This window comes from Stegodyphus dumicola, chromosome 8 (assembly GCF_044657685.1).
Source record: "Stegodyphus dumicola isolate Sdum_Otavi_A_Nest chromosome 8, ASM4465768v1".
Taxonomy (NCBI): domain Eukaryota; kingdom Metazoa; phylum Arthropoda; class Arachnida; order Araneae; family Eresidae; genus Stegodyphus; species Stegodyphus dumicola.
In genome coordinates this window covers 86,182,349-86,209,448 of record NC_140775.1, presented here as the reverse complement: position 1 = coordinate 86,209,448, position 27,100 = coordinate 86,182,349, and the positions used below count along the sequence as shown (strand labels likewise).

The 27,100-nt window shown below is 32.9% G+C and overlaps 1 protein-coding gene across 3 annotated transcripts in view; it reads left to right on the top strand.

Moving 5' to 3' along the window:
- Positions 1–502: 502 nt before the first annotated feature.
- Positions 503–27,100, top strand: part of LOC118188612 (uncharacterized) — a 41,326-nt gene continuing 14,728 nt past the window's right edge. The window contains exons 1-3 of one of the 3 annotated variants that reach the window (XM_035359103.2): positions 503–655; positions 1,702–2,020; positions 19,705–19,776. In XM_035359103.2, the coding sequence (XP_035214994.1) occupies positions 1,726–2,020; positions 19,705–19,776 (367 nt within the window). In that variant the 5' untranslated portion in view covers positions 503–655; positions 1,702–1,725. Of the gene's footprint in view, positions 656–721; positions 863–1,701; positions 2,021–19,704; positions 19,777–27,100 lie in introns of those variants that run through there. The other 2 variants (XM_085822076.1, XM_035359102.2) reach the window with 2 other exon arrangements.

The following is a 27,100-nucleotide window of genomic DNA, read 5'->3' as shown; positions in this document are numbered from 1 at the left end:
ACTTGTTCAAGTCTGCAGACGATCTACAACACAGGCGAGCAAAAATTTGCCGCGCATTTTATGTTTTACAAATAACATTTTGATGAATGAATCGTGTCATGGTGAATCTGTAAATGTTAATTCGTTTCCTAAGGTAAAGTTAACCATTTTAATGCAGAAAAATGAAATGATTCCCCAAAATGAAAGCTGACTATCCTCCCAAACGGAGTTGTGGCGCCCTCTATTTTACAATATTGATGCTAATAAAAAAACGCTAAAAAACAAAAATGATATTCAGCAAATATTTGTTAATAATATGATAAAGTATGCCATTTTTTAATTCAGCATAATTTTGAGGATGTATTCTATGTAGCTTCTCAGTGCTTGACTGTAATTTTTTATGTGATATGATTCTTATGTACTTATGTTGAAATAATAGGCAGACATTCGTCAACAAACCACCTTAACGTACCTTGTAATACCCAAAGCTACAGGACAGGTTATTACTGTAACCTGTCCTTTGGGCTCAAATGTAAATTTTAACACTTAAAGATGCTGCACTATCGGTAGAGCTAGCCCCTGCTTGCATCTCAGTGTTTGAGAAACTTTTCAATTGATGGATGCTAGTTACTTAAACTTTAACTCAGCAATTGTAAACATAAGTAAGTAAATAAATGTAAGTTATTGTTTTTCTGTTTAATTTTTCTGTGTTTTTGTCTCATACAGTGTAATTATTCATTTTCGACCCCTTTCCTTTGCTATGTAATGTTGTTATCGGAAATTACATTTCAGATTTTGATATTGAAAAGTCTGGTGCTAATGTAACTTGATTTGAAATATTTCTTTAGCAAAATATTGAAGCTAATAGAGCTGGTATAAATTTGTGAGTTACATTTTTAAAGTTATTGAAATAATGGCTATTGTTCAATATTTAGATTTGAAAATCGAAAGAAATAAGCAGAATAATTAATTTTAGGAATAGAGAGAAATATACGTATATTATACAAGACGTATATTCGTATTATTAGTATATTATACATGACGCATATTCGTATATTAGACGTATATTCGTATATATATACATATTTTACAAGACGTATATTCTTGTAAATAAGTAAAATAAATATTGATATAAGATAGTAAATATTGCATAAAAAAGTTTTTGATAGTGTCCGTTGCTTTGCGGTATAAGCTGATTTAAAGTAATTGCAGATGCTTTGGTACTGTGTACGAAGCATAAAAATTTGTTGTAATTTGATGACGGTATGAGAGTTTTGAATTTCTTTCAAAGGTTAGTAGAGAATTTAACAGTTAATTTCTATAAGATGTATTATGTAAAATTAGGTTTAAAAAAAAAAAAAAAAACTATGATTGGAGTAGATTTTAAATAATTTTGCGGCTGAAGTAGAACAGCATATTTCTAGATGCTTTTGAAATTGATAATAGTTTTATTCAAAATACATGCCAACCTAAGATTGCTTTTCTTTTGCTAAATTTTACTTTGGAATAAAATTATAAAATTACCTCTTCTTGTTTGAGTATATAAAATGGTTATGATAGATTTATAGATCGTCTTTTTTTTTTTTTTTTTTTTTTTTCTTCAGCTTAAAATGAACTGTTGTTTTTAAGTTATGAAAACAAATTCATGCTCTTCATAATAAAAAGCCAATTTTTTTTTGTTGAAAGTTTTGCAATTTAATTTTGAGCTTTTATGTATAATAGCAGAGATCAAAGCCTGCCTGAGATATGAGTTTCATGCATCAGTACATGCAACATCATTCTATGATGACACAGTGGTTTCAGCAGCTTCATGGAAATATTCCTATGGCTCCTTTGCAAGCTGTTTCTAGCACAGAGAATCTATGTCATTTTTGTCATCAGCGTACAGCCACGATGTGTAATTCATGTCAGCAACAACATTTTAGGAAAACCCGTTCTAAACAGCCCATTTCTGAAGATAACTCTAATGATTCCAGTTCTGAAGCTTCTAGATCAGAATCTCCTTATTCTGAATGTTTAGAGGAAGAACTTGCATTATCTGGTAAGAAAAATGATTGATTTTTTTGAAGTAGTAATATAATGTATTTTGCTAACTGAAATCTTTATCAGTTATTAATTTTAAAATTCACAATTTATTTTACATATTGGCTGCTCATATTAAATTGATCCCTGCAGTGTTTCTTTACATAAAATATTACAAATGAATTGAACTTTTTGTATGTTTTTATATTAAAATTTGATTTTCTATAGGTATTTTAAAGCAAAGCTTATGTAAAAATTAACTCCAGTAAAAATTATAGTAAAAAATAGTTCTAAAATTTTGTCATTTAAAGGGCAAGATGGTGTATTTATATTTGAATTTCAACAAATTCATCATATTAAATTCCTAAAAAGAGTCCTTGTATATATATATATATATATTTTTCTACAAACATGTAGTTATGTTTGATATAAAATTAATTTATTAGCATGTCTGTAGAGGATGTTTACAAATTTTTAGAATTTTGATAAAGAATAAAAAAAAAGAAACTGTTTTTTCAACATATTCTTGCAAAATCCCTTGATGTTGCACCCGTTACTATTATGCCTTTGGTCTCTTGAAAAGAGCTAACTGCAAACCCACCTCAGTTGATGAATTCTGGAAAGTGGTGGCAGAGGAATAGAAATTAATAACCCTGGAAATTTTACAATAGACCATTTATCATGAAAATCATGATAGACTTATGGCCCATTAAAAATACTATCAAGATTGAACACTTAAAAAAGTACTGTTTACATTTTAAACATCAGTTAAATGATCCTAAAATTGTTCTAAAAATGTTTAAACATCCTCTCTCTATATATCTGGTTGTAAAAAAAATTCTCTGTCAAAAAACGTTCATAATAAAATTAAAAAAAAAATATGGAAGCAGGGTACTTTTCCGTTTTGCCGGTTCAGGCAATAAAGTCCCCAATAATGTACAATTGATGCCAAAGAAAATATTTTCGCCTTTTACTCCTCATTTTCAAAACAAGTTGCAGCAGTTTCTTATCAGATTGATTGTTTCTTTCAATACTGGCATACAATTACATAGAAATTTTACCAGATAGTTCAATTTTATGCCCAAAGGCCATTCATGGGCAGTAATTAAGTCAATTAGGATGCAATCACACCAATGGTGAAAATATAGAAAATGGTGAAAATATAGATATATTTGGTATCTATTATCATCATTGGTTTGGTTATTTATTTAATTACGGCAAACTATTTGCTCAAATGGAGGAACAACTCCCAAGGACTATCTGCTCAAATGAACCCAAGGACTATCTGCTCAAATGGAGGGATGCCTTCGTTGAGGACTTTCTAAGTGAAACTGGCTTGTACCATGCTATAAATAGTCAAAGGTTAAATTCATCAATTCTGATGAGAATGCACTAGCGAAGTAAAGCACTACGGTTTTACATAATTTCTGAGTAAACTATTTGTATGAATTGAAATAATTCTTGCATTTAAACTTGTATTCCAAATTAAGATTTAACTTGAAATTAATGTAGATAATTACTGAGAGAATTAGATTTTTGTAGCGTAGTTTATGTGAGATGAGATGACTTGGGGTCACGTGATATGAACCACGAATCAGGATGTTGTACCATGAAAGCGTAGTAAATTCTTAAATTAATGTCTTTTTACAAATTTATTGTCTTTGATTATTGGCTTTTTTTCAAAATTTTAAATGACATTAACATGTTTATACCTTCAAAATAAAAAATTCTTAGAACTAACATTTGTCAAAAATTTTTATGTGTATACTGCGTGTTGTCGCCAATAGTCTGCTTGGCGAGATTTGCGCCAGCGAAATGGAAAAGTTGCGAAAGCAGTACCTTTAGTGCAGATAGTAATCACTATCCGAATCTATGATTTTCTGCCTACATTTTCTAGTTTTTCAAAACTTTCAGACCAGAAATTTGGTGTTAGCAAGTCCAAAAGCAAATCAACATCATTTCAGATGTCCTGTGCAGAATGGAATATAACATTAGCAAGATGTAGCTGCAAGTGTGAAAAATGGGTAGAAGTCTGAAGAAGCGATGTCAGGGCTATATTGGCAAAAATTCCTATTAGAGTCCATGCAGAGTCCAGCCGGTGAATGCGGACACATGTGGTCTTGCATTATCTTGATGGAACATTACCTTTTTTGCACTGGAACTCATTTCAACGGTTTTTCTTAATAGCTGCATCAACGCAGACCAGCATCTTGCTGTACACCTTGTTGTGGAGGCTTTTACCTTTTTCTGGGTACTCTGTAGATAATACCACTGCAATCCTACCAGATATAAAACATGATCTTTTTGATAGTCAAATTGCGCTTTGCGATGCTGTTGATGGGCTCGCCGGGCGCTGATTAACCCCTTTTTGGACCTGTGTTGTTGAAGTAAATCCATTTTTTATCCTAAGTGATGATCTGATCCAGAATTTTGTCCTTGCATTGATATTCGAGCAGATTAGTGCAGGCCCAAACATGTCTGTCCTTATCTGCTTGAGTCAGCTCATGCCCTCATGCTCATGACGATTGAACTTGCATGTCAAGTTTAAGCGATGCATAGCATGACAAATGGACATGGCACTAACGTCTAACTATTTAGCAAGCTCATGAATGGTTGCATACTGATCTTCTTTCACAAGTTCTCACAGGCAGGCCTCATCAACGGATCCGTGACACATAGCCAACAGGACACTTAACTGACACCATTTAGCCGACACGGACACTTAGCCGACAGGTCATTTAGCCGACACAGACAGTTAACCAACAAGACATTTAGCTGACAAGGACATTTAGCCGACACGAACAGTTAGCCGACAGGACATTTAGACGACAAGGACACTTAGCCGTCAGGACATTTGGCCAACACAGAGAGTTAGCCGTCAGGACATTTAGCTATGGGACACTTAACTGCAAGACATTTAGTCAACAGGATACTAAGCTGACAGTGACGTTTAACTGGCACATACCCAATATATATTTAAACATACTATCAATTACAAAATTTCTCGACTTCTCCATAAGTTCAATATTTAAGTTATTTTTTCACCTATCAGTAAAATTCACTTTTCGATTCTTATAGATCTCATATGTGCTTTTAATTATTGTGTTAATTTAGCATTGTTTGATATGTATCGTGCTGTTTCGTATATGTTGGCCAAACTGAAAAAGTGCTGAAATTTCTTGTCAGGGAATATGAATTAAATTTTGAAAGGAAAAAAGAATTTTTTTCAAAAGAAGAAATTCGAAAGAAGTACAGCAGTCACTTAATTACATTTGGGATCTTCAAAAATTATCTGTAAAGCTTCTTCATTAAATCAACTGGGTTCTTTTGAACACTTTCACATCATTAATAATTTTTCTTGTTTACTGAACGATATTAATTTTCCAGTCTGGCTCTTCCAAGCACTTTAAAATTTCTAATACCTTTACGTTTCATTACTATTTTACATTACCAACAAGACATTTAGCCGACAAGGCTACATACATCATGTTACATTCTTTTCTTTACAAAATCATTTCGCTCCTCCCACAAATAAAATTTCCTTTCCCTGTCATGAAAAATCTAAATAATGCAATAAAAATTGTTATTCTTGAATTATACTTTTTATAGAAACATATGGTGGTGAAGGGTTAGTTTCGAAATATATATTATTTTGTTAATAGAAACAATTAAAAAACAGTGCATCAAGACAAGCAAAGGTATAAATTATTAACCTCTATAATGGGCTGTTCATGCCACCATCCTTGAGATAAAAATTCTGTAACATTTTATTGACCACGCCTCTCTCTTAAAATACTTAGGTTAATGTTTATAGCACTAAACTGGTATATTATGTTTAATTTGGAAGTAAAATATTCTTTAAGGTTTTATTTCATTCATAACTGAATTCTATTCTCAAAAACTACATTTTTCACTCTTCATATATCGAAAATGTTGCTGATATGAAATCCAGGACGTTGGAAAATCTCCAAAGAAAAATCGGAGAAATCTGCAGAAGGAGGAGCACCAAGCAGGGCGGAGCAAAGCGAGACATCCTGAAAAGTCACCGTAATGTGGTGCCATCTATCAAAGCTAGATTTAACTAGATCAATCATGTAACTAGATAATATTATGTACTCTGTTTTGAAAGTCGCGATGTGTAATTTTCAATATAATATGTTATATTGTGTCATGTTTTTCTCATAAAATGTAACTTTCTCAATATCTGTTAAAAATGTATAAATTTTCATTTCACTTTTCATTAACTTTTTTTTTCTCTTTCTCGTTTCTGTTGTAGCTACATGGTAATAGGGGAGTTTTTGGTGTTCATTTTCCTGAATGCATTTATAAACTTCTAGCCTAAAAAGGGAATTTTATTGGAAGAGACTGGTTATATATTAAGTAAAACAGTCAGAAGCGGCCGAATGGTAAAAGTCACTGAACACTGGCAGTTCGGTCCGAATTTTGAATCCCGCGAACGGACAGGCTTCCCATGTGTAACATGTATACGAACCAGTTTTCCTTAGAAAGTCCTCCACGAACGTATCCCTCCCATTAGACAGATAGCCCTCTGTCTTTGCCGTAATTACATAAACCAAACCTACTTCTGGCCGCAGGCCATGAGGTACGTATTCCCGTGCCGAAGTACTATCCCATATTAATAAGTATGTGATGCTTAACCTATAATTGTAGTAACCTGTAATAAATATGCGAAGCCTAACCTGTAATAAATATGCGATGCCTAATCTGCAATTGTATAGGATGTAATTAGCATTTTAGATTTAAAAAAAAAAGTAGTTCAAGTGTGGCAAGGAGTAGGGCGAACCACTCTACTTCCTGACAGGGAAAAAAAATTTCATTAGTGGGAAGAGCGAAACGACTTTATACAGGAATGAATGTAGTGTGATGTTTTGAGCAAAGTAGTAATTAAATGTGAAAGTATTAGAAATTTAAAACCATTGGGAAGAGCGAGACTCATTGTTGGCTTAATGTCACTTCGGCTAACTGTTCGTGTCGGCTAAGTGTTCTGTCGGCCAAGTGTCCTTGTCGGCTAAGTGTCCTGTCAGCTAAGTGTCCATGTTGGTTAAATGTTCTGTCGGCTAACTGTCCTTGTTGGCTAAACGTCCTGTTGGCTAAGTGTCCTTGTCGGCTAACTGTCCGTGTCGGCTAAATGATCTGTTGGCTAAGTGTCCGTGTAGGCTAAATGTCCTGTCGGCTAACTGGTGTTGGTTAAGTGTTCCGTCGGCTAAGTGTCCTCGACCGCTCATCAACATCAGTAGGCCGCCAGAGCACTCTGCTTCTTGAAAGTCAGAGTCTTTGTTTCTGAGCTTTTGATACTAAACCTTCACAGTGTCATATGGTACAACATTAATACCTAAAGCTGTATGATTTGGCGACATTCCGTAGCTGTCTTTTTGAAAAAAAAAAAAAACTGGAAGTAAATGATGGTTCTAATCTGGTAGCATGATAGTTCCATTTCAGACTCTTTGTTCTTAATGATAATGGTATTTTTCTAAACATTTCATGACACAGTATTCTAAAGCAAGTCTCTTTCTTTCAAATGTCAAAAATCATTTGAAAAAATACACTGCTGGCCATTAAAATTGCAACACTATGAAGGAAAGCAAATATAAAAAAAGATATTTATTGTACATAAACAGTATGGCATAAAGATAAAATAACTAAATTTGTAAGCAGTTTGGAGGTTTACAAGGGTATGAAATTAGTAGAAATAGCTGCCACCTTGGCATCTAAAATGGCCCTTACCTGGTTAGACATGGAGTTGAACTGGGCTTGGATGACAGAAACGGCAACTCATTCCATGCTGCTTCAAGGCTATGCCACAGTTCATCAACCATATTAGCTGGAGAAGGGTGGTGGACTACTCTCTCAGCAACCCATGACCAGATGTTTTCAATGGGTGACAGATCTGGAGGCAGCAATCAGATACCCTGTGTATTGAGGAAAGTCAGGACACAATGTGCAAAATGAGGTCTTGCATTATCTTGTTGCTAGATGGCATTTGGCAGGCCTTGAAGATATGATCAATGGGAAATAGTAATTAAAACAATGTAAAAAAAGTCACATATGAGTACATTTGCCATTTGTATCGTTCAAGATCAGAGACAGAATGTTGATTTCAAATATCAGAAAATGATTCAAGTACATAATGACTTAGTACATCTTAATAGTTTTAATACTAAATCATATGTTTAAATGAGATTGACTCAAACATGGATCTATGCATGCATGTCGTATACACACATATATATGACAGATACATTTTAGAGTTAATGTGAAAATTAGGCAGGGAAAAACACAACCACTAAAGAACAGATAACATGTAGTGTGAATAAAACAGAAAATATTATTTTCTTTTTTTAAAAATCAGTTGCACAAAAACAGTTCTAAAAAATATTAACAACACAATTTAAAAAAAAGATGTCAGACATGTACTGATCTGCGTTCAAATGACCATCGATCTGAACTAGAGAATGCAAGCAGGTGATGTGTGGTCTCCTCGGAGCCTCAAGACACATATATGGTCATCAGAATACTGCACAAAGAGTCAGGACTCATCTGAAAAGATGACATTGTGATATTCCTGTATCCAGCTTTGTTGTTCGGTGCACCAGAGTTGCCATCTCTCTCTATGCTGCATTGTCAAGGGGAGACGAAGTAATAGTCATCCTGTTGATACTCCATGCGGTTGCAAATGTCAATGAACCATACAAGTGGATGCTAGGCGTGCTGCAAACATTCCCATTTCCTGACTAATGGTCCGTAATGTGGTTGTACCGTTTTGCAGGGCTGACTTCACAATATGTCTGTCCTCTCGGGTGTTATTCACAGGAGGGCATTTATATCCTGCATGCCGTTCAATATGACCCTCAAGAACCTGTTAATTTCATATTCGCATGACAGTGGTTGGTTGTGGAGCAGTGCGACGGGCGATATCACGGAATGATAATCCAAACTCGATAGGCAACAATCCTACCTCTATCACATTCTGACGCTTACTGGTAAGCATTTCTTATTATTATTCGAGACATAACATGATATTCTGAGCAAACTCCAACCTTACAAAATGCATTCCGAATGAGAAATCCACTTCACAACTTTTCTTTTATGCAGATCTTTAGATGTTGCTTATCTTTCCTGCATCGACTAAATCGGCGGAAATACTAATCATTTGCATATCCCAACCTCTTCTTCCTTTCATGTGAGTTTGATGTTCATCATATCATTCCTTCCTGGTGTTGCAATTTTAATGGCCAGCGGTGTATGATTAAACAAGCCAATGCGAACTGTTTGCAGTGGCAGGAAACTTTCATTTTCATTCAAAACTTTCTAAGGTAATTTCATTTTCAATTACGATTTCATAAAAATGTGCCTAATAATCAATGGGTCCTCCACAGGATGCAGAATAATAAAAAGAAAAAACTTCATATGTTTTCAAATAGTCATGGGAGAATGTATATATAGACATGCATACTTTGATAAATATGTGCACATACATATATCTACAGGCATGAAAGTGCAAGTTGGCAAAAAAAAGCTGAACAGCGCGCGGACATAAAATTACACAAAAACTAAATGCACACGCACGACCTCAAAAAAAACACACTTTAATAAAATATCAACGTTTTAATATAAAAAATATTAAACATATACATATGATTAAACTGAAATAATACTTGTACTTACTATTTTGCTATTAATTTTATCTTGCACTTGTAAAAAAAAAAAAAAAAGTTAATCACCAAGAGATTGTAATGAAGTAACCTTCTTTAAGATGCTCTTTATGTAACTTAATTTAACAGTTGTTACATGAATACTGTACACAACATTACAACACACTAATACAGTGGTGGCCAAAATTGTGGACACTTTTGGAAATTTTTATGTTTTTGAACTTTGTATGCTTATAGAAAATGTTACGTTTCACAAAATCAAAACTTGTATATATCATTTTAAAGAGAATTTATTATTGAATTCAATACAGAACACAAAATTCAATGATTTGCAATACAAAAAAAGTTAAATGATAATAGTTATTGATATACATTAGATAGTGATGATTGCAGTGAGTTTTCAGTACTTAGTAGGGTACCCTTCATTTTTGATTACAGCTTCACATCGACGTTTCATTGAGCTGACAAGAGTTTTAAGCTCTTCTTTCGTTATTACATGATGCCAGGAAACAATTATAGCCTCAATTAGTTCCCTTTTATTTGATGGGCGCCTCATTCGGACAAGAGTTTTCAAACGGTGCCACAAATTTTTGATAGGATTGAGGTCAGGACTGTTTCCTGGCCATGACAACAATTTAATGCTCTTTGTACGAAACCACTCTTTCGATATTTTGGCCGTGTGGCAAGGAGCAGAATCCTGCTGAAAAATAAACGAGGCATTGTTGGGAAAGCGATCTCTGATGGAAGGTAGAAGTTTTGGTTCTAGAATAGCGTCAATGTATTTTCTGGCAGTCAGTGTCCCATCGATGACATGAAGGCGACCAATACCGTCTGCTGACATGCAATACTAACTGGGTTCTTCACAGTTGCTTGAATGCAGTCAGGATGTAGCTCTTCTCCTATTCTATGCCTTACATATTTTCGCCCATCACTACCGAATAACGATATCTTAGTTTCATCACTCCATATAACTTGTGACCACTGATCATCTGTCCAATTAATGTGTTCCTTTGCCCACTGTAGTCTTTTTTTTTTTTCGTTGCTGAAAATTAAGGTAAGGCTTTTTTTGTGGAATTCTACCTCTCAGTCCAAAATCTGTTAATCTTCTCCTGATTGTTCTTGAACTGACAGAAACACCAGCATCATTCAGATCACTTCTGATGGCCGCTGATGATATTTTTCTATCTTGGAGACATAGTCTTTTTATTCTTCTGTCATCAATAGATGTGGTGCACTTTTTTCGGCCTTTTCCTTCTTTGTTTTTTATTGAATTTGTCTCCTGATATCGTAAACAAAACTTTCGGACTCCATATGTAGTCACTGAACCACCTACCTGTCTTGCAATTTCAGCATAGGAAAGACCACTTTCTCGTAACACAATAATATTACATCTCTTTCTAGGTGTCCAATCTACTCTTTTATTTGATATCATTACTTCTTGACTAAATATTAAAAATTTTTACTAAAATTCCTACTTGTAATTGCAGTATATAAGAAACAGGTCCTCCTTCTACAGAACAAAGCAAAATATGAATTGTTTCAAGTGTAAACATGATGTCAGCTTCCATTGGCAGTTACTAACATTTGATTGGTTCTCAGAACAAGAACAGTGATTGGCCAGGAAAGCTAGACATTACAAACCACTTCATAACTGTGTTTTTTATTTATATTAAAGTACATATAACTTTTTTTGTATTGCAAATAATTGAATTCAGTAATAAATTCTCTTTAAAATTATATATATAAGTTTGCATTTTGCGAAACGTAACATTTTCTATAAGCGTACAAAGTTCAAAAACATAAAAATTTCCAAAAGTGTCCACAATTTTGGCCACCACTGTATACATACTTATGTTATATATTACTGCCCATTTTCAGACAATGACAAGTTTTAGAGAAAAAAAATATGTATATAACTGTTGCTATGGCTTTCAATTATCTTCACTTTTAGTTCAATAAACAGTACTTTATATAACACCAGAAAAAGTAGTCATGTGAGATAATATAGTTACAAAATAACATATAGTTAAAGAAGGAATATAAAAAATAACTATATTGTCTTGATCCCACTCGATTCTGATTCAAAATTTTTAGGGAAGAAGCTTTTTCTTTTTTGCTACTTTTGCAGCCAATTTTTCTAATTTCTGTTTGCGAGCTAGTCTCAATTTCTTTTCAGCAGCTTTTATACAAGCCATTGATACGTTTTTATTTTCTGCAATATTTAATTGCTTTTTTTTAGATTCTCACTCCTCCTTTTTTATCTCTAGCTCTTCTTTGTACAGTTTATGAGCATTCCTTAAATTTTTACATAGAGTTTTGTGTACTGGAGAATGCAAGTGGTCATCAATTTTAAAAAATTCCAGAGCTGACTTTTTGCAACTCAAAAATTTATATTTTATTGTTTGTATAGCAGACAATGTGTCTATATCATGCGGCCACACTCCTTGTCTAACACACTGCTCATAGAACTAAAAGCGCTCTCAACTTGTGGCCCATGGAAACAACTTAAAATAGCAATAACAACAATAACTGCCATATGCAAATACTTTGGCCCGCTACTCATCAAGTCTCATTATTTTCCCATCTGTATCTAATGGTGAAGCTAATTTTTTTATCAATTTGGTATTTATGCACTTCTAAATTATATGAAATTTTGTCTTCTTGTGTCAAAACATTCTGGATTAATTCAGGCAATCTTTTTAACTTAAGGTATTATGGTGACCTCTGGCTGTAGGATCAATTCCTGATATGCTTTTTAATAATGGGTTGTTCAATGGCAAAGTCTTCTGCAGATATTTTGCACAGGTGATGAAAGCTTCAGTGGAATTTTTAAAAAATTCTTTAACATATGTTTCACTAAATTTTTTTGAAATAAGTGAAATTGTAGCTGCTTCTAAATATATATTCTTTGGGAATAAAAGATGAGATTCATCTGCAATATCTAAAGTCAAAATTTCTGAGATAGATTTATTTTGGAGACATTCTGACCTAATAAACAGTGCTAAAAATCAATAAATAGCTGCTCCTGCTCATCATGCAATTTATGTATTAAAGGCTCTTTCATTTGAAATAGACAGACATACTTTTTTAATAATGGCAATATAGACACATAAAAATGCATAATTAATTGCAGTTTTTTTCCTGTCATAAAATAATTTTGAAATTATTCTTTTTTTTTTTTGTTTCCTCCCATCACTTGTCAAATGCTTTTGCTGTAAATACCTGTGGATATCCTTAATACGTTCTCTGCTTTCATTGCTCAGATTTCTTTGTTTATAGATACTGCAACATATATTAAAATATAATAATCTGTTATGCTGATTTAAAAATCCATAATAAAAAATGGTTAAACAATCAAACATGAGTAAATTACTCAACGTAACATCATATATGGACAACCAGCGGTGTTTAATGAAATGTTCAATAGCAGTATATTTGACATTTGAAATTGCACATATTTCCTCTAATTTTTCTTTTAAATCAACAGACCATTAAAGTCATTATATGTATCTCGCAGTTAATCTTAACCAACCACCAAATGGTTTTGAAAATACCTTGGATGCATTATGTATATGATGGCAAGAATCTCTATCAATATCTAACAAATGAGGAGCCTTCTCATTACGAAGTCTCACCTGTAATCCAGACTTTGATCCTCTCATTATATTGCAAGAATCCATCAAAACAGACATGAGATTCTCAAGTGGCAGCTGATTTTTGTCAAAAAGAGACACAATTTTTTGAAATAGTTGTTCAGCAGACACATCAAAAACATTAACAGATATTAAATATGCTTGACAACTACTTTATTGTGTTCTGTCGAAAAGTAGCTGGCTAATATGCACAAAACTCTCATTTGATTATTACTTGTAACTTCATCAATATTTAATGAAAATTTAAACTTTTTCAAATTGTCTACAGTTTCATTGAAAAATGTTTTTGAGAGGCCTAATCTAATTTTATATGAAGCAGTAGTGCAAGCCATTGAGAGCTGTGATAGTGCCTTTTTATCAGATGCCATTGCTTTTGCCAAATCAATTATCACAGGTGCTACAGTATAAGGCAAATTATTTTCAGCCATAACTCCAAGCAGTTGACCTTCTAAGCTGGAAACTCTATCACAAATTGGAATACTTGGAGCTGCTAATTTTTCTTCTATTTTTCTCACCTGCATGCTTACGTTTGTGTCTGTCAAAGATGAATATGATGATGGCATCCTGTAATTATCTCTTTTCACTACTTCTCTCCCACAATGTTTTTTGCTTTTGATATGCCTACTAATAGCAACATATCCCTTTTTTCCATAATGTATTAGGTCTGAACACAATGCACACTTCACTTTTCCACTGATATCCACTTTCTGAATGCAACTGCCAATGACCACTGCCATTTCTTGTCTATTACATGAATTTTTACGATGTTTATCTGCCATGCAAATATGAACTTATTTTTTTCTTCACTATCTATACGCTGAGCTTTGTGCTCATGATTCGGATTTAAGATATTCATACTGAAAAACTTACAGCAACAAACAAAAAAGGAAATATAATGTTCTATGCTCCGAGTTACAGTATGCCACTTTACACACGCTAAAATTCGCACGTGCTCTGGATAACATCAGTAGGGTATCTGTATGTCTGACAGATGGCGTCAGCTCTCGTTTGACAATTGTTTCCTCTTCTTTGATTCGATATTCATACGCATCTAGTTCCACCTTTCCATATAAGCCCCACCTACTTCGCTTTGATGTGAAACAACGCATTTTGCGATCTCTGGTATGATGTAAAGTTTTTTTTACAAAGAAAAGAGGAAGAGAGAGCATGTTCTCCGTTTACCCCCCACCCACACACACATTTGCCGGTCACGATTTCTCAACGGTTCTGCATCGATCTCAGAAACAGCCCAGGTGACATTAAAAAAAAACGCAATTCTGCTAAAACGCGGAAAACTTTCATGCCTGAATGTATCCTTATATATGTATGCATAAACCCACATGCAAACACGCATGTATAACTGCATATGTGTGTGTGTCTATATATATATGTGTGTGTGTGTGTGTGTGTGTGTGTGTGTGTGTGTGTGTAAGAAAAATGAAGAATAAATAAAAGATTAAATTAGCAATGTAAATTTCACTTCTCAATTCTAAAAATAGTAATCTCTCTCTGTACTGCATCATTTTGAGAAAAGTCTATGTCATATGACTCTTACATAATTCTGATGATGTAAGTGGAACTAACCCACCAATAGTAATTTTAGAGCAATATTAACTGCCCAATCAGAATGCTTTGAGAACCAAAACTAACTCAGTTTGACTTGAGATTTCATCCTGAACATTACACACTTGCTTTCCACGTTTTGGCCTAGCTACACTGCTGTTTGTCTGCTGCTGCTTTCTTGCTACAAAGTTATCAAAAATGTAAGACTTTTAGAACAGTCACATTTAATATGCCGACTTGTGTGTAGCAGTAACATGTTGCTGAAAATAAAACTGAAGATTTAATCTGCATTCGCCCCCAATTTCCTGGTCATTGAATCTATTACATATATATATTTTTCATTTAAGGATATGCATGCTCTCCCTTTTATGTATATATTTGTACTTGCATCTCATACCATCTTATGTAAATGCAGACATATATACTACATAGATATCTAGATATAAGTTTACATAAACAAATAGAGTACAAAGTCCATAATCTGGACTTGTTGGGACTTCGGCGATTCTGGATTAGGGGTTTTTCCGGATTATAGATCATCAATTTAAATCTGTTAAGATGGCATGCGGAAATTATACAATTAAAAATATGAAATCGTAATTTATGAAATAAGAACAATTATGATCTAAAGGGTATCAAAATTTAAAAAAAAAAAAAAAAAAAAAAAAAGGCTTAATATTTATTTGTTTACTTTATTAAACATTTCTTTCAATGAAAGTTGTTTAAGATGCTTCCACGAAAATTCAAAAAGTTCCTTTTTCTTGTGTCATGTATAGTGGACTTTCCAATGCCATACTTCTTGCATAATTTTGAGATGGATAGGCCTTTATCCATTTTTTGTTTAATGGACATTGAAACATGCTTTCGCTTTGTAGAGCCTTTGGCAGCTCCAGAATTGGAAACTCTTTGTGATATAATCAAAAGTTCAAGCTTAATTTTTATAAAATTGTTCTAACAGTCTGCAAAAAATAATAAATCGGATACAATTAGAAGATTAAGGAGCAGCACAGTCTGCAACATTAACTGAAATGCCTTAGATAATTTTAGCCTACCTTATACCGTCTGTTATACATTAAATGTGCATGTGTAAACACATATGCGCATGCGCATAAAGTTTGTAGCTTTGAGGTCCGGATTATAGATCATTCCGTATTATAGATTTTGTACTGTATAAATTCTCACATACTTGTACACTGGTACAAGCAGTTTTTTCTTACAAGTTCATTCTTAACAGTTCTGCCTGTCTGTATTTTCATATCTGTTCATATTGAAGTTACCTTCACAGAAGTTTACTGTGATGGTGTTGTTCAGAAAAGTTAGAAGAACATAAATTTTGTGTCAAAGAAACAAAAATAGCCTAACAATTTTAGTGTGAAACTTCAAAATCATAAGTAGACTAAAACTAGTCAATCAACTTGAAAGCTCTTGCCTTTGTAGAAGAGACGAATTTCTTCATTGTGTTTCTCCCTGGTGCTCATTAGTTTGAGATTCCAGATGTACTGATGGCACATTTTAAAAGCTTCCTCCATATCATTGTCTTGATTCGCAGTCAGGTAATTTTAAAGTAAGACGCACCAAATAGATTGCAATAGTATTTGTGAAATATTGCTGTCTGTTGAGCTCCAGAATAGAAACGGGAGGGAAAATCTCTCGCATAATATACAAATCATTGTTCTAAGAAATCGTTGTTCTAAGAAATTCCCCATCTGAATTTCTGAACCTCGACCTTTTAACTGATTGAATGCATTTGCCATTCATTGAACACATATCTCAGCAACTATGCTCAAGAACAGATCCATGGGGCATACCTTGGCCACTCAGTTATAAAATAGTTTTGATAATGGGGCATAATGATAGAGATGCTAATGAAACCAATGAATGTGTGCCAAATTTTTGACAGAAAAGGGAAAAACAGCAAATTTAACTGTGTCAGTATAGGACTCAATTGACCTGAGTTTTTTGGAGTAATTGCTCATAAAGATACTCGCTAATATATCATAGAATTTAAATTGCACAATTTAGAGTGTGCTGGCATTGTTGATCTCAAAGCTACTACAAAGACTATCAGGAGGTGAAACGAGCTGCTTTAGAACAATAAAGGAAATAGAAAAATTCACGATTTCAAAGAGGAGAGATTTTCACTAACTGTGCACCTGAAAATTATCAGGAAATTTCTCCTAAAGTGCTAAATTATGTAGCATAATAAAATGAAAAAAAAAATAATAATAATAATAATATGCAGTATTGAAGACAGCAGCCAACTATCATGCAACTTTCTTCCCCCACAATCTTCCAGAAACATACATAAACAATTTTCCATTAAATTTGTAAAGCTCTTTGCACTAAGAAATTACCTTAATTTTGATAACAGAGTGATCGAATTCCCTTAGTGAGGCTGGGAATTTAGTATAGAAAGACAAAGGTAATTGACGTGTAATTGTGGTGTTTTGGATTTTGGGTTTGCATACTAAATAAGTTTACATTTGTAATGACTTAAATTCATTCTATTGTTAATACCTGAAATATATTACTTACTAATTTTCAGTAAAGAGTATAAAATGGTACTTGATTAAATAATCCTTTTTTTCTTCTAATTTTTAAAACTAAAATACATCATTCTAGAAAACAATTTTGTAGCTTCTGTTTTGTTCTGCAGTTATTTAGGAAAAGAACTGAATGTAAATTAGGAACACTCTTACATAATTGTACATTGCAGTACTAGCAATCTACAGTAAAATAATTTTTTAATTAAACCAGGCATATGCTGACAATTTCCTCTTTTAAAAAGTACGTTATCCAGCACATTTATATCAGTTATGTTGAATTGGAATTTCAATATGCCTGCAGAGCATAATTTTAACAGTTCCATTGAACTTTAATTTTTAATCATTTCTATAACATTAAACATTTATTTTTTAATCATTTCTTGTATGAAAAAAGCTCAAAGATGTAGCTATATTTGATAATATATACCAAAACAAATGAAAAATTATAAGGAAATTTAACAGTGAAAGAAAAGACTGAGTTGAAGTCTAGATAAATGTAAAATTATCTATAAAATAATCAAATAGTTGGAAAAATTTTGTAACATAACATTAATACAAACGTATGATAGAACTAATTATTGTAAGCACTTCCTAAAGACTTGTAATTTAAAATTTGAACAAAATTTTTGTATAAAGGAAAGTAATGTATTATAATATAAAGAATGACACTCTCTGCAACAGAAGTTTGCACATGTCCTTTTGCGTAACCCTAAGTAGTCTCATTTCAGAGTAACTACAGTATGAAATATTTCCTTAATGCCAAAAAGCATCTTGAAGTCTAGTCACTGATTGCTACTGTTCCCTTCATTTTTTGACATAAATGCACACTTCTGCAAATCCATTAAACTATACACTAGGATCTTTGTTGCAAATAGGAGGTGATTTATTTAAGTGGGAAACATTTGGTTCAAGGTATCCCATATTGTGAAGGCTTTTACAGCTGCCAAAGCCCTGGCCTCAAAATGTTAATTTTTATTGGCGTAGAAGCTGCAAAAGTTATTAGGAGTTTGGAAAAGGTTAATCCATAAGGAAAGGAATTTAAATGTATCCTAAAAGAGGCATATATAGAATGTGCTTGATAATATGGCAGGGAAAAAAAAAAAAAAAAGAAACTGTTGCATGAATCCTGATTTGCATGGTGAAAACAACCCCGTCATTGCTTTAATGAAATTAGCAGATAGTTTAGGCAAATGTCATTTCAGAATTTGAAAAGTTTCTGTTAGACCAGGAAGTCAGAATCTATCAAACAGATAATCACTTCCCTTATACCAAAACAGAATAAACTGATATTGTAAACTTTTGGGCTGCAGTATTTAAGCTAAAACAAGATAGAAAGAGAAATGACAATTTAATGAAATCTATCTTAATTTGCTCAATGGACTCAGTGTGTTAAAAGTGCATTTAATTATGGGTCATATTCTGACAGCATGTAGAACATCCTTTAAAATTGATAGCCTAGATGCTATGCAGACTGTGAAAATTATCTATCTTCATTAAACAAAAATACTTGTGAAATCTTTGGGTCAGAAAATCCTTCTCAATATCCTATTGGGAAAGATTTTAGAGATAAATTTTTTGAATAGTTGTGTATCTTAGCAAAATTCTTTACATTTTCATTATCCCCCCCCCACTAGCAGTTTTTTGTTTATATGCATATTTCATGTACTTCAAGCTCTAATATAATACTTGAAGGGTTAAGTGAAAAGCCATTATTTACATCAAACTGTCTTGCTGATCATAGCGACCTTTCAGTTGTTAGCAAAGATAAATATGTACTAAAATATTTGCAGAATTTAAACCTCTCCCTGCTGAAAAAGCAAGCTAAACAAAGCAGTTATTTTTTTAAATGTTGAAAAACCAAAAATGAGAAATATTGTGAAATGATGTAGTAAAATGCAAGTAAAAATTTTTTATGTTTGCTTCTTCAACCTTTTGGTAATAATCAACAAGTTCAACTCGTATTCCAATTATGCACCGCAATGGGCACAAGCAAACACGGGTTGTATTACAAATTTATGATTGCCAAAATTACACATATTGGGGAAGAAAGAACTGCTTAACCTCACAGTTGCGAAGGGTTAATGAAATTGTTTGAAAATTATGTTTATGTATATATGTGTGTTGCATTAATAATTTTGAATTATATCATTTATATATATATAGAAATATAGTAAATTTTCAGTTTTTTTAATAGAGTCACAGTCACCCCTATTTTTATTATTTGATATTTAAATAAAATCTTATTAAAACTTGTATGTAATGTTTTAGATGGATCTGTTTCTGAATATGAATTAGAGTTTAATGTGGATGCAATTATGGCTATGCGAGCTGCAAAGAAAGGTAATATTTAATTCCTCGTGTTTATTGATTTAACATGTGTGTTTATGAGAAAATGTACATACACATCTATATTAGTATAGTTTTAGAATTAAGTTCATACAGAATTGAACTTTTAGTACTTTTAGTACTAACTTCTTAGCTTGAATAGAGTCCTTGTTAGTCTATTCCGCACTTACTTAGCCCAAAGCATGACATGCAGAAATTTAATCTTCTGTTCACTCAGTTGTTGTGTGAGGAACAAAATGAAAGCAATATTTTATTTTTTCAAGGATCTTCCTTGACAATCTGGAATGACAATAATATTAAGCTCACTACCATCATTTGAAAAGACAGCTGATATATATACTAATGTTAAGCTCACTACCATCATTTGAAAAGACAGCTGATGCCTTTTCAGGAGCTATTGAACTTTTTTCAGTGTTCTTATCCATTCATGACTACTAAGGGTTCGTCATCTACCCTCAGTAGAGGCCATTCTTAGGTTCATCATTAGAATCTTCATGTTCATCAAGAAATTTATTTATGTCAATGAAAAGCATTACCTCATTCAGTGCTTCATCCCTGTGTGTTTTGCACAACATTTCAAAAGTCTCCATTTCTATTTTTTTCCACTTTAGAGCAACACTATAGCTTTTCTTTGCTCAACTTTCAAATCAGTGACAACAAGTTTTGAAAGGATGAAAGCTAACAAAGAATAAAAAATTATATTTCTAAGTAGGCAATATTAAAAAAAAGTTATGTGATGATTATAAATACTATCAATTATCCTTTGGCAAGTTTACTGGAATTTAGAATTTATTAAAAAGAAAATTAGCCTCTAAACTTTGTAGATGCACTTTGTATATAATATATTATTTAAATTTTGTTGCTGTACTACATTTTTGTAATTTTGTCAATGCTACCTGCCTTACTTTGCTGCTGGGTTATGCAAAGTATTGCAGTTTCAAATCAACTATCCTTAGTAAGATACGAAATGGAATCCAATCTAATATTTTGGACTTTGCCATGGTGTCAAAAATAAGTTCTTTGTATTTTTTCCTTCTGAGAATGAAATAGAGTTGAAATAGCTGGTGAGGCACAAGCAAGAAACCTAATCAAAGTGGATTGACTGCCCATTCCTCAGTACACATTCTTGTAACTAATTAGTGTCTGCATCATATTTAATTTAGGAACTACTCTTATATATACTCTTGGTTGGTGACAAATTTCTTGCCAAACATCTTTGGTGAGAAACTCCACGGTGATATTACTGTCTAAATTTTTTTTTCAACATATCAAACTTTAAGCCTAAAATGTTTGAAAAAATGTGGTTTTCACACATGCAAAAACCACATTTTTAACACATAATTTATGCCAAAAATCCGATACAAAAAAAAGAAAATAATTTAGATAGCAAAAACATAAAGTTTCTAATCAAAAATATTTTACAAGAGTCCATGTACACAGTGATCTGTTTTTACTTTAAAAAAATATCAGATAATTGCACAATCTATGCAGCGTAGGAATCTAGGAATTACCCACACCTCGCTAAAATAAGCTAACATATCAGCAATAAGTTTCAATCTATGCAGCATAGGAATCTAGGAATTATGCACACCTGGCTAAAATAAACTAACATAACAATAAATTTCAAACAATACCATGTACACAGCATTCTATTTTAACTTTTAAAAAAAAATTGGCGAATTGCACAATCTAGGCATTGCACACGGATCGACAAAATAAATTTAAATAACAAATAACTAAAATAAATTACAAACTATTCAAAAAAAAAAAAAAAAAAACAATAATGACAGAAACTCATAGGAAAAAAAAAAAGAACATAACATTTTACAAAATAAGAACAACAATAAAATAAAATGCAACTACCATTGTGAATGCTTCATCAAACAGCAGAAATATCAGTTTCAAACATCAGCAAAACTCATCAATTTCAACCACTTTATTCTCTCCCCCCCCCCCCAATCTTCTGAGACACAGAACATACAAAGTCCAGCATACATTTGTGAATAAAATTTGCCAGTCGCACAATATCTGTGAACAAAAATGCCACAATTTTTCTATATCACACGTTTTTCTGTGATTAAAAATTTTGAAAGTAACGATATAAACTTCCTCCAAAGTTAATTTACTACACGAAAACCACAATCCAAATCATAAACTTCGCTGACAGCCATAAGCCATTTCAACACACCCACCAAACCAACCAACAAATAAAACCACTACAGCAAAACCAAGTTTCAATGTTCAGTGACACATTACATTATTGGAAATTTAACCCTTTATTGTATAGAAATACAACTTTTATGTACAAATATTTACATGATGTTGGTATTATATGATTTAAGGAAGTAACTCTAATGAAACACAGGTGTTTAATACCTTACAAATTAAATCAGCCCCGCTGGCTAAACTTGAAATTTCAACTTCGGCGTAAACGTCCTACCTCACTTTCTGCAGACAACTTTCGTCTGTCTCACTTGATTCTTACCGCGAGGGAGGCAGCTGATTGGCTGACTACAGCCAGATACATGACAAACTGATTAAAAAACTATGTTAAAGTTTAATTGCAATTATTATAATCTGCAGTTATTAAATTTGTTCTCTCTTTTTTTACTTTCACTTTATGTTATTAGCTTTACATGACAAATTACTTACATAAATATTGAGATTTTTAACTCATTACACATTTATAAATTATGAATACCGTATTTGACAGCATATAAGATGCACCTTTATTTAGACAGCCGCACACAAGGAAAAAAAATTTCAATAGCATGGTTTCTTTTAGTTCTCACATTTCGTAAAAGCCAAATAAACAATTATTGAATGCAAGTACCTTCAGGTATAAGACGCAGGTAACTTTTTTGAGACCAAATTTAGGAAAAAAAGTGCATCTTATATGCCGTCAAATACGGTAATTATTTATTCATAAAAATACGATAACAAAAAGTATTAATAAGTTTACTTATGACTTTTACTTAACTTCTTAGTACAAAAATAATATATAATCTTCTGTTGGCATAATGCAAATAGCAAGAACATTTTATCCATACTTTTGTGTCAGAATTGAAAAAATTTCATCTCTTTTGATTATGCAATTTATGTGAAATTAATGTCACACATCACAACTTAGGTGTCTGATGTGGTAGATTATTCACTTTCATGTACTGCATTTCTTCAGCATCTGAAGAAAAACCTCTGATGTCAGCATATTTCATTTTAGTTTCTGTCACAGTGTCATCACCACTTAGAGCTTCGTATGTAACAACATTGCCGTCTGTGATTGATGGAGGAGATGGAGATAAGGTGTTATGGATGGAGGAGTTGATTCAGAGGCGCTGAACGTGTAGTACATTTTTTGAATATGCTCTGAAATTTGATTTTTCTCCTTTCAAGTAGGCGGTCAGCATTGCTTAGTTATTTCTCTTTGCTAGTACAGTTTTGTACGTTACTGAAATATTTTTTCATTGCTGCTGTGCCCTCAGGTGCATTAAAAATGTCCTTTTATAGGACATCGACTGATATTAGTGAGGACGAGATGAGTGAGAAGGACTCACTTAATTCTTCTATCTCAATGAAATCGCAAGTGCTCCCATTTCAAAAAGATTTCCTACTTATGGAGCCTGCGATGAAAAAAGGCTAAGCATGCTCTGGAACTTGTACCGCCAAAAAAAGGACCTGCTACCTCTACTCGTCCACTGATTTCCAAAGAAAATCTGCAAATCCTGTTATCTAGAATGGATCCGCAAAGTACGAAGAAATTTATGGAGAAAATTTGAAGCAGAATCAGACTGACCTGCGAGCTGTAGAGCTTCTCCAGAACGGTGGTGAACAAGAGAGGAAAAAGCTGAAGCCTGATGGAGAACCTACAAATAAAGCTGATGACTCTGACAATGAATGCAAGCAGCCCCGGAATCCTGCTAAGCATCCAGAAATTCCTGAATCTATGGAAGTAACGCAGGCAAGCAGATTCGACACGTTAGTAGGAGGAGATCCTGAAAGAGACGTAGGTGGAGCAAGTGCAGTAGAAACACCCTCTCCCCTTGTCTTCCCAAGCAAAGTGACTGATTGGCTGAAAGCAGACAAGCTACTGCAGAAATGCTGTTCATAGGCATACGATTCCAGTGTAAAGAACAGGAGCATTCATGTCCATGTGAAGAACAATCCTCAGTGATCTTGTGTGCAGGAAATTTCCTGTTGTTAAGGTGAAACAGTTTGTTAGATCCAGAAGTGGGATGCAGGAGAAGCTGCTCATTTTCTTTCTAGAACTGAAGAGAAACGCAGAAGGTAACAAGATATTTTACCTGAATGATATGTTTAATTTTGAAGTACGCGTGGACTCAAGAAACAACAAATGCAATGTTTTCGTTGCCAGGTGTATGGACACTCTCAACACCTGTGTAATAACTCGGAAAGTTGTGTCAAGTGTGTTGGCCAGCATCGCAGTAATGTATGTCCAAAGAAACCAGAGGACAAGCCCCGCTGAATTTTTTGCAGTGGGGAACATGTCAGTAGCTTTCGTGGTTGTGCAGTTTACAAAGCAAGATACGAACAGAGGAGGCAGAAGGCGCAGTGACCCTTGGTTCCTAAGCAATCTATTGCTAATTTTCCAGAGCTCGTCAAGGAGGATGATCAGCTGGTGCAGAATTAAGGAAGACCGTGCTACAGTGATAAAGGGGAAGCCCAGTGCCACCATTAGTGCTTTAGAGGAGATAATCTCATGGATCTTTGGTTCTAAATTTCAGGAATTATTCAAAACTCTGTTAGAAATTTTCAGGTTTTTTCAGAGCGCCAACTTTCTTGAAAAAGTGAGTTCCAGCCTAAGTTCGTAGTTTTTCTGTTTAGTTATTTCTTTGACATTATTCGAAACAACTTACTTGTTATACAAGGGGTAGGGTTCACATTAACCCAGGCACCCTGGTGCTACACTATTTCCTCGCAGTTTCAGTATCAATATCCTTATGCTTGGCCTTTCACAACTTTTTCCTCTTATCCGGATTTTTTCCATGAGCAGAAATTATCGAGTCTCAGTGTTTCTATGTGGTATCACGTTTAGATATGAATAAACTGGTGACCAGACAAAAGCCCACTGGACGAAAGCGCACGCAACAAAAGACCACAAAAAAGACTCCACTGGGATAATTGCCCACACGACTAATACCCACACCGATGTACGCGCATATTGATAAAAGGCCACATTGATAAAAACCCACGTAGGTATAAGCCCACGTTGATAAAAACCCACACTGACAAAAACCCACACCAATATATAAGCTATGTTAAAATGAATATTTTTTCCCTTTTTTCTTCAGCTACACAAAGTAGATTCATGAATAAAGATAAAATAAAAAATAAATTAAGTTAATAACAAATAATTGAACAATAAATTTAATTAGAAGAAACACATTTCATTTTGGGCACCAGCTGAATTAAGAGAGTCAATCAAAATAATGTAATTATAAACATATACATGTATGTGTAACTTTGTTATTATACTTACGCTACAAATGGAAGTGCCCTCATATAAGTCCGACAAAGGAGGTGAAAGGGAATACTGGCCGCACTGCTTCTTTTAATTCTACAAAATTATAAGGAGTATAAAATGTATGTAAATTTTCATCATATACAGAGAATAATTTATGATAATTAAATATTTCTTAACCGTTTTAAAGAGATAATTGCCTGTTTTTGCAGTAAAACTGCAAAGTGGAAAAATATGCTAGTTCCTGATTCGATAGTGTCTCTAACAACTTTTTGATAAACTAATTAAACATGTTTGTTATATTGAAGCAAAGCTGTTGTTTAAAAGTAAATCTACTGAACACTTTCTAAAAAATTTACATTATTACATGTATTAAATTTAAGTAAAAGTTATATTTTTCATTTTAACTTTCATATGGTTGAAAATGCATTTAACTGTTCGAATAATATTAATAGCGAAGGTTTGTGAACTCAAGAACAAGAGGATTTAAGAACCATGAGCCCAGCATTGTAAGAAAAGTAATCTAGCACATTAAAAATAAATTTTATTTCAATAAAAAAATATTATGTTCCTCGATTAATTGTAAACACTTAAAAAACAATTCATTTTAATTTACTGTAATTATTTATATACAAAAACTTTCAGTGAAATAAATTTAAAGAGCATTTAGAAACTGAATTTCACTGGAACACTTCTTTTGTGGGTTTTATGCTGTTATTACATGTTAAATATTATTTCGTTTAGATCAGTGATTCTCAACCACTGTGGCACGGGGCACTTTTGTGTACCTCCAAATTCTTAAGGTGTGCCGCCAAGTTTTAGAAATGTATATACTAGTAGTAAAAATTATAATGGATTTAATCCTAGTATACGGTACACATAGGAATTGGCGAAATTCGGGTTTTAAGACATTAATAAGCGCACCAATTGTGCTATTCAAGCCGATTTTGGTGCCGAAGACCTTCTCTATTTGAATTAACTTTGAATGAAGAGGAGGAACTAATTTTGCTTTCTAATAATCGCGATTTAATTTTAAAACATTCGAAAGAATCAATTAATTCATTTTGGATTAACATTAAATGCAATTATTCCATGATAGCCAAAAAAGGCTTTAAAAATATTATTATTACAATTTTCTACATCTTATTTGTGTGAATTCGGATTTTCAGTACTAACCAACATAAAAAAGAAAAAGCATCGAGACTGTTAAATGTAGAAAACTATATGAGAGTAGCATTGTCATTTTCACGAACAAATATAAATGAAATTATCAAAAACATCAAGTTCAAATTTCACATTAAAAGTATCCTTATTATTAATTTGTAATTAATCCTTTAATAAACGTACTGCTGTTTTCGGTAGTACATATTATTTTATTTTACATTCAAAATTAGTATCTAATTGTTGCATTAAGTATGCCAGTAAGTTAATTGTCTGAGAAAGCCTTTTAGGCTAATCTTGAATTCCTCTATTTAATTTATTACCTTGAAATGTTAAGTTTATTAGTTGTGCTGATACTTTAGCAACTCAATATTTTGTTGATTGAGTTGTTAAATTATCAATACAACAATTTAAGTATTGTTGTATGGTTGCACTGATACTTTAGCTATTCATTCCTCAATACTGAATAACTAAAGTATCAGCACATCTATACAACAATATTTAAATGAATCAGTAAGCATAAATATACAGAATGAAGTAAGCTTTGTAAACAATTTTATAGTTCTAACTTTTGATAGTAAACACTGATGTAAACAGATCATGTTTGCAAACACGCCCTAGAAGAACATCATCCACATCAGTCTACAAATTATCAATTGAATTTACTCCAAGAACCGG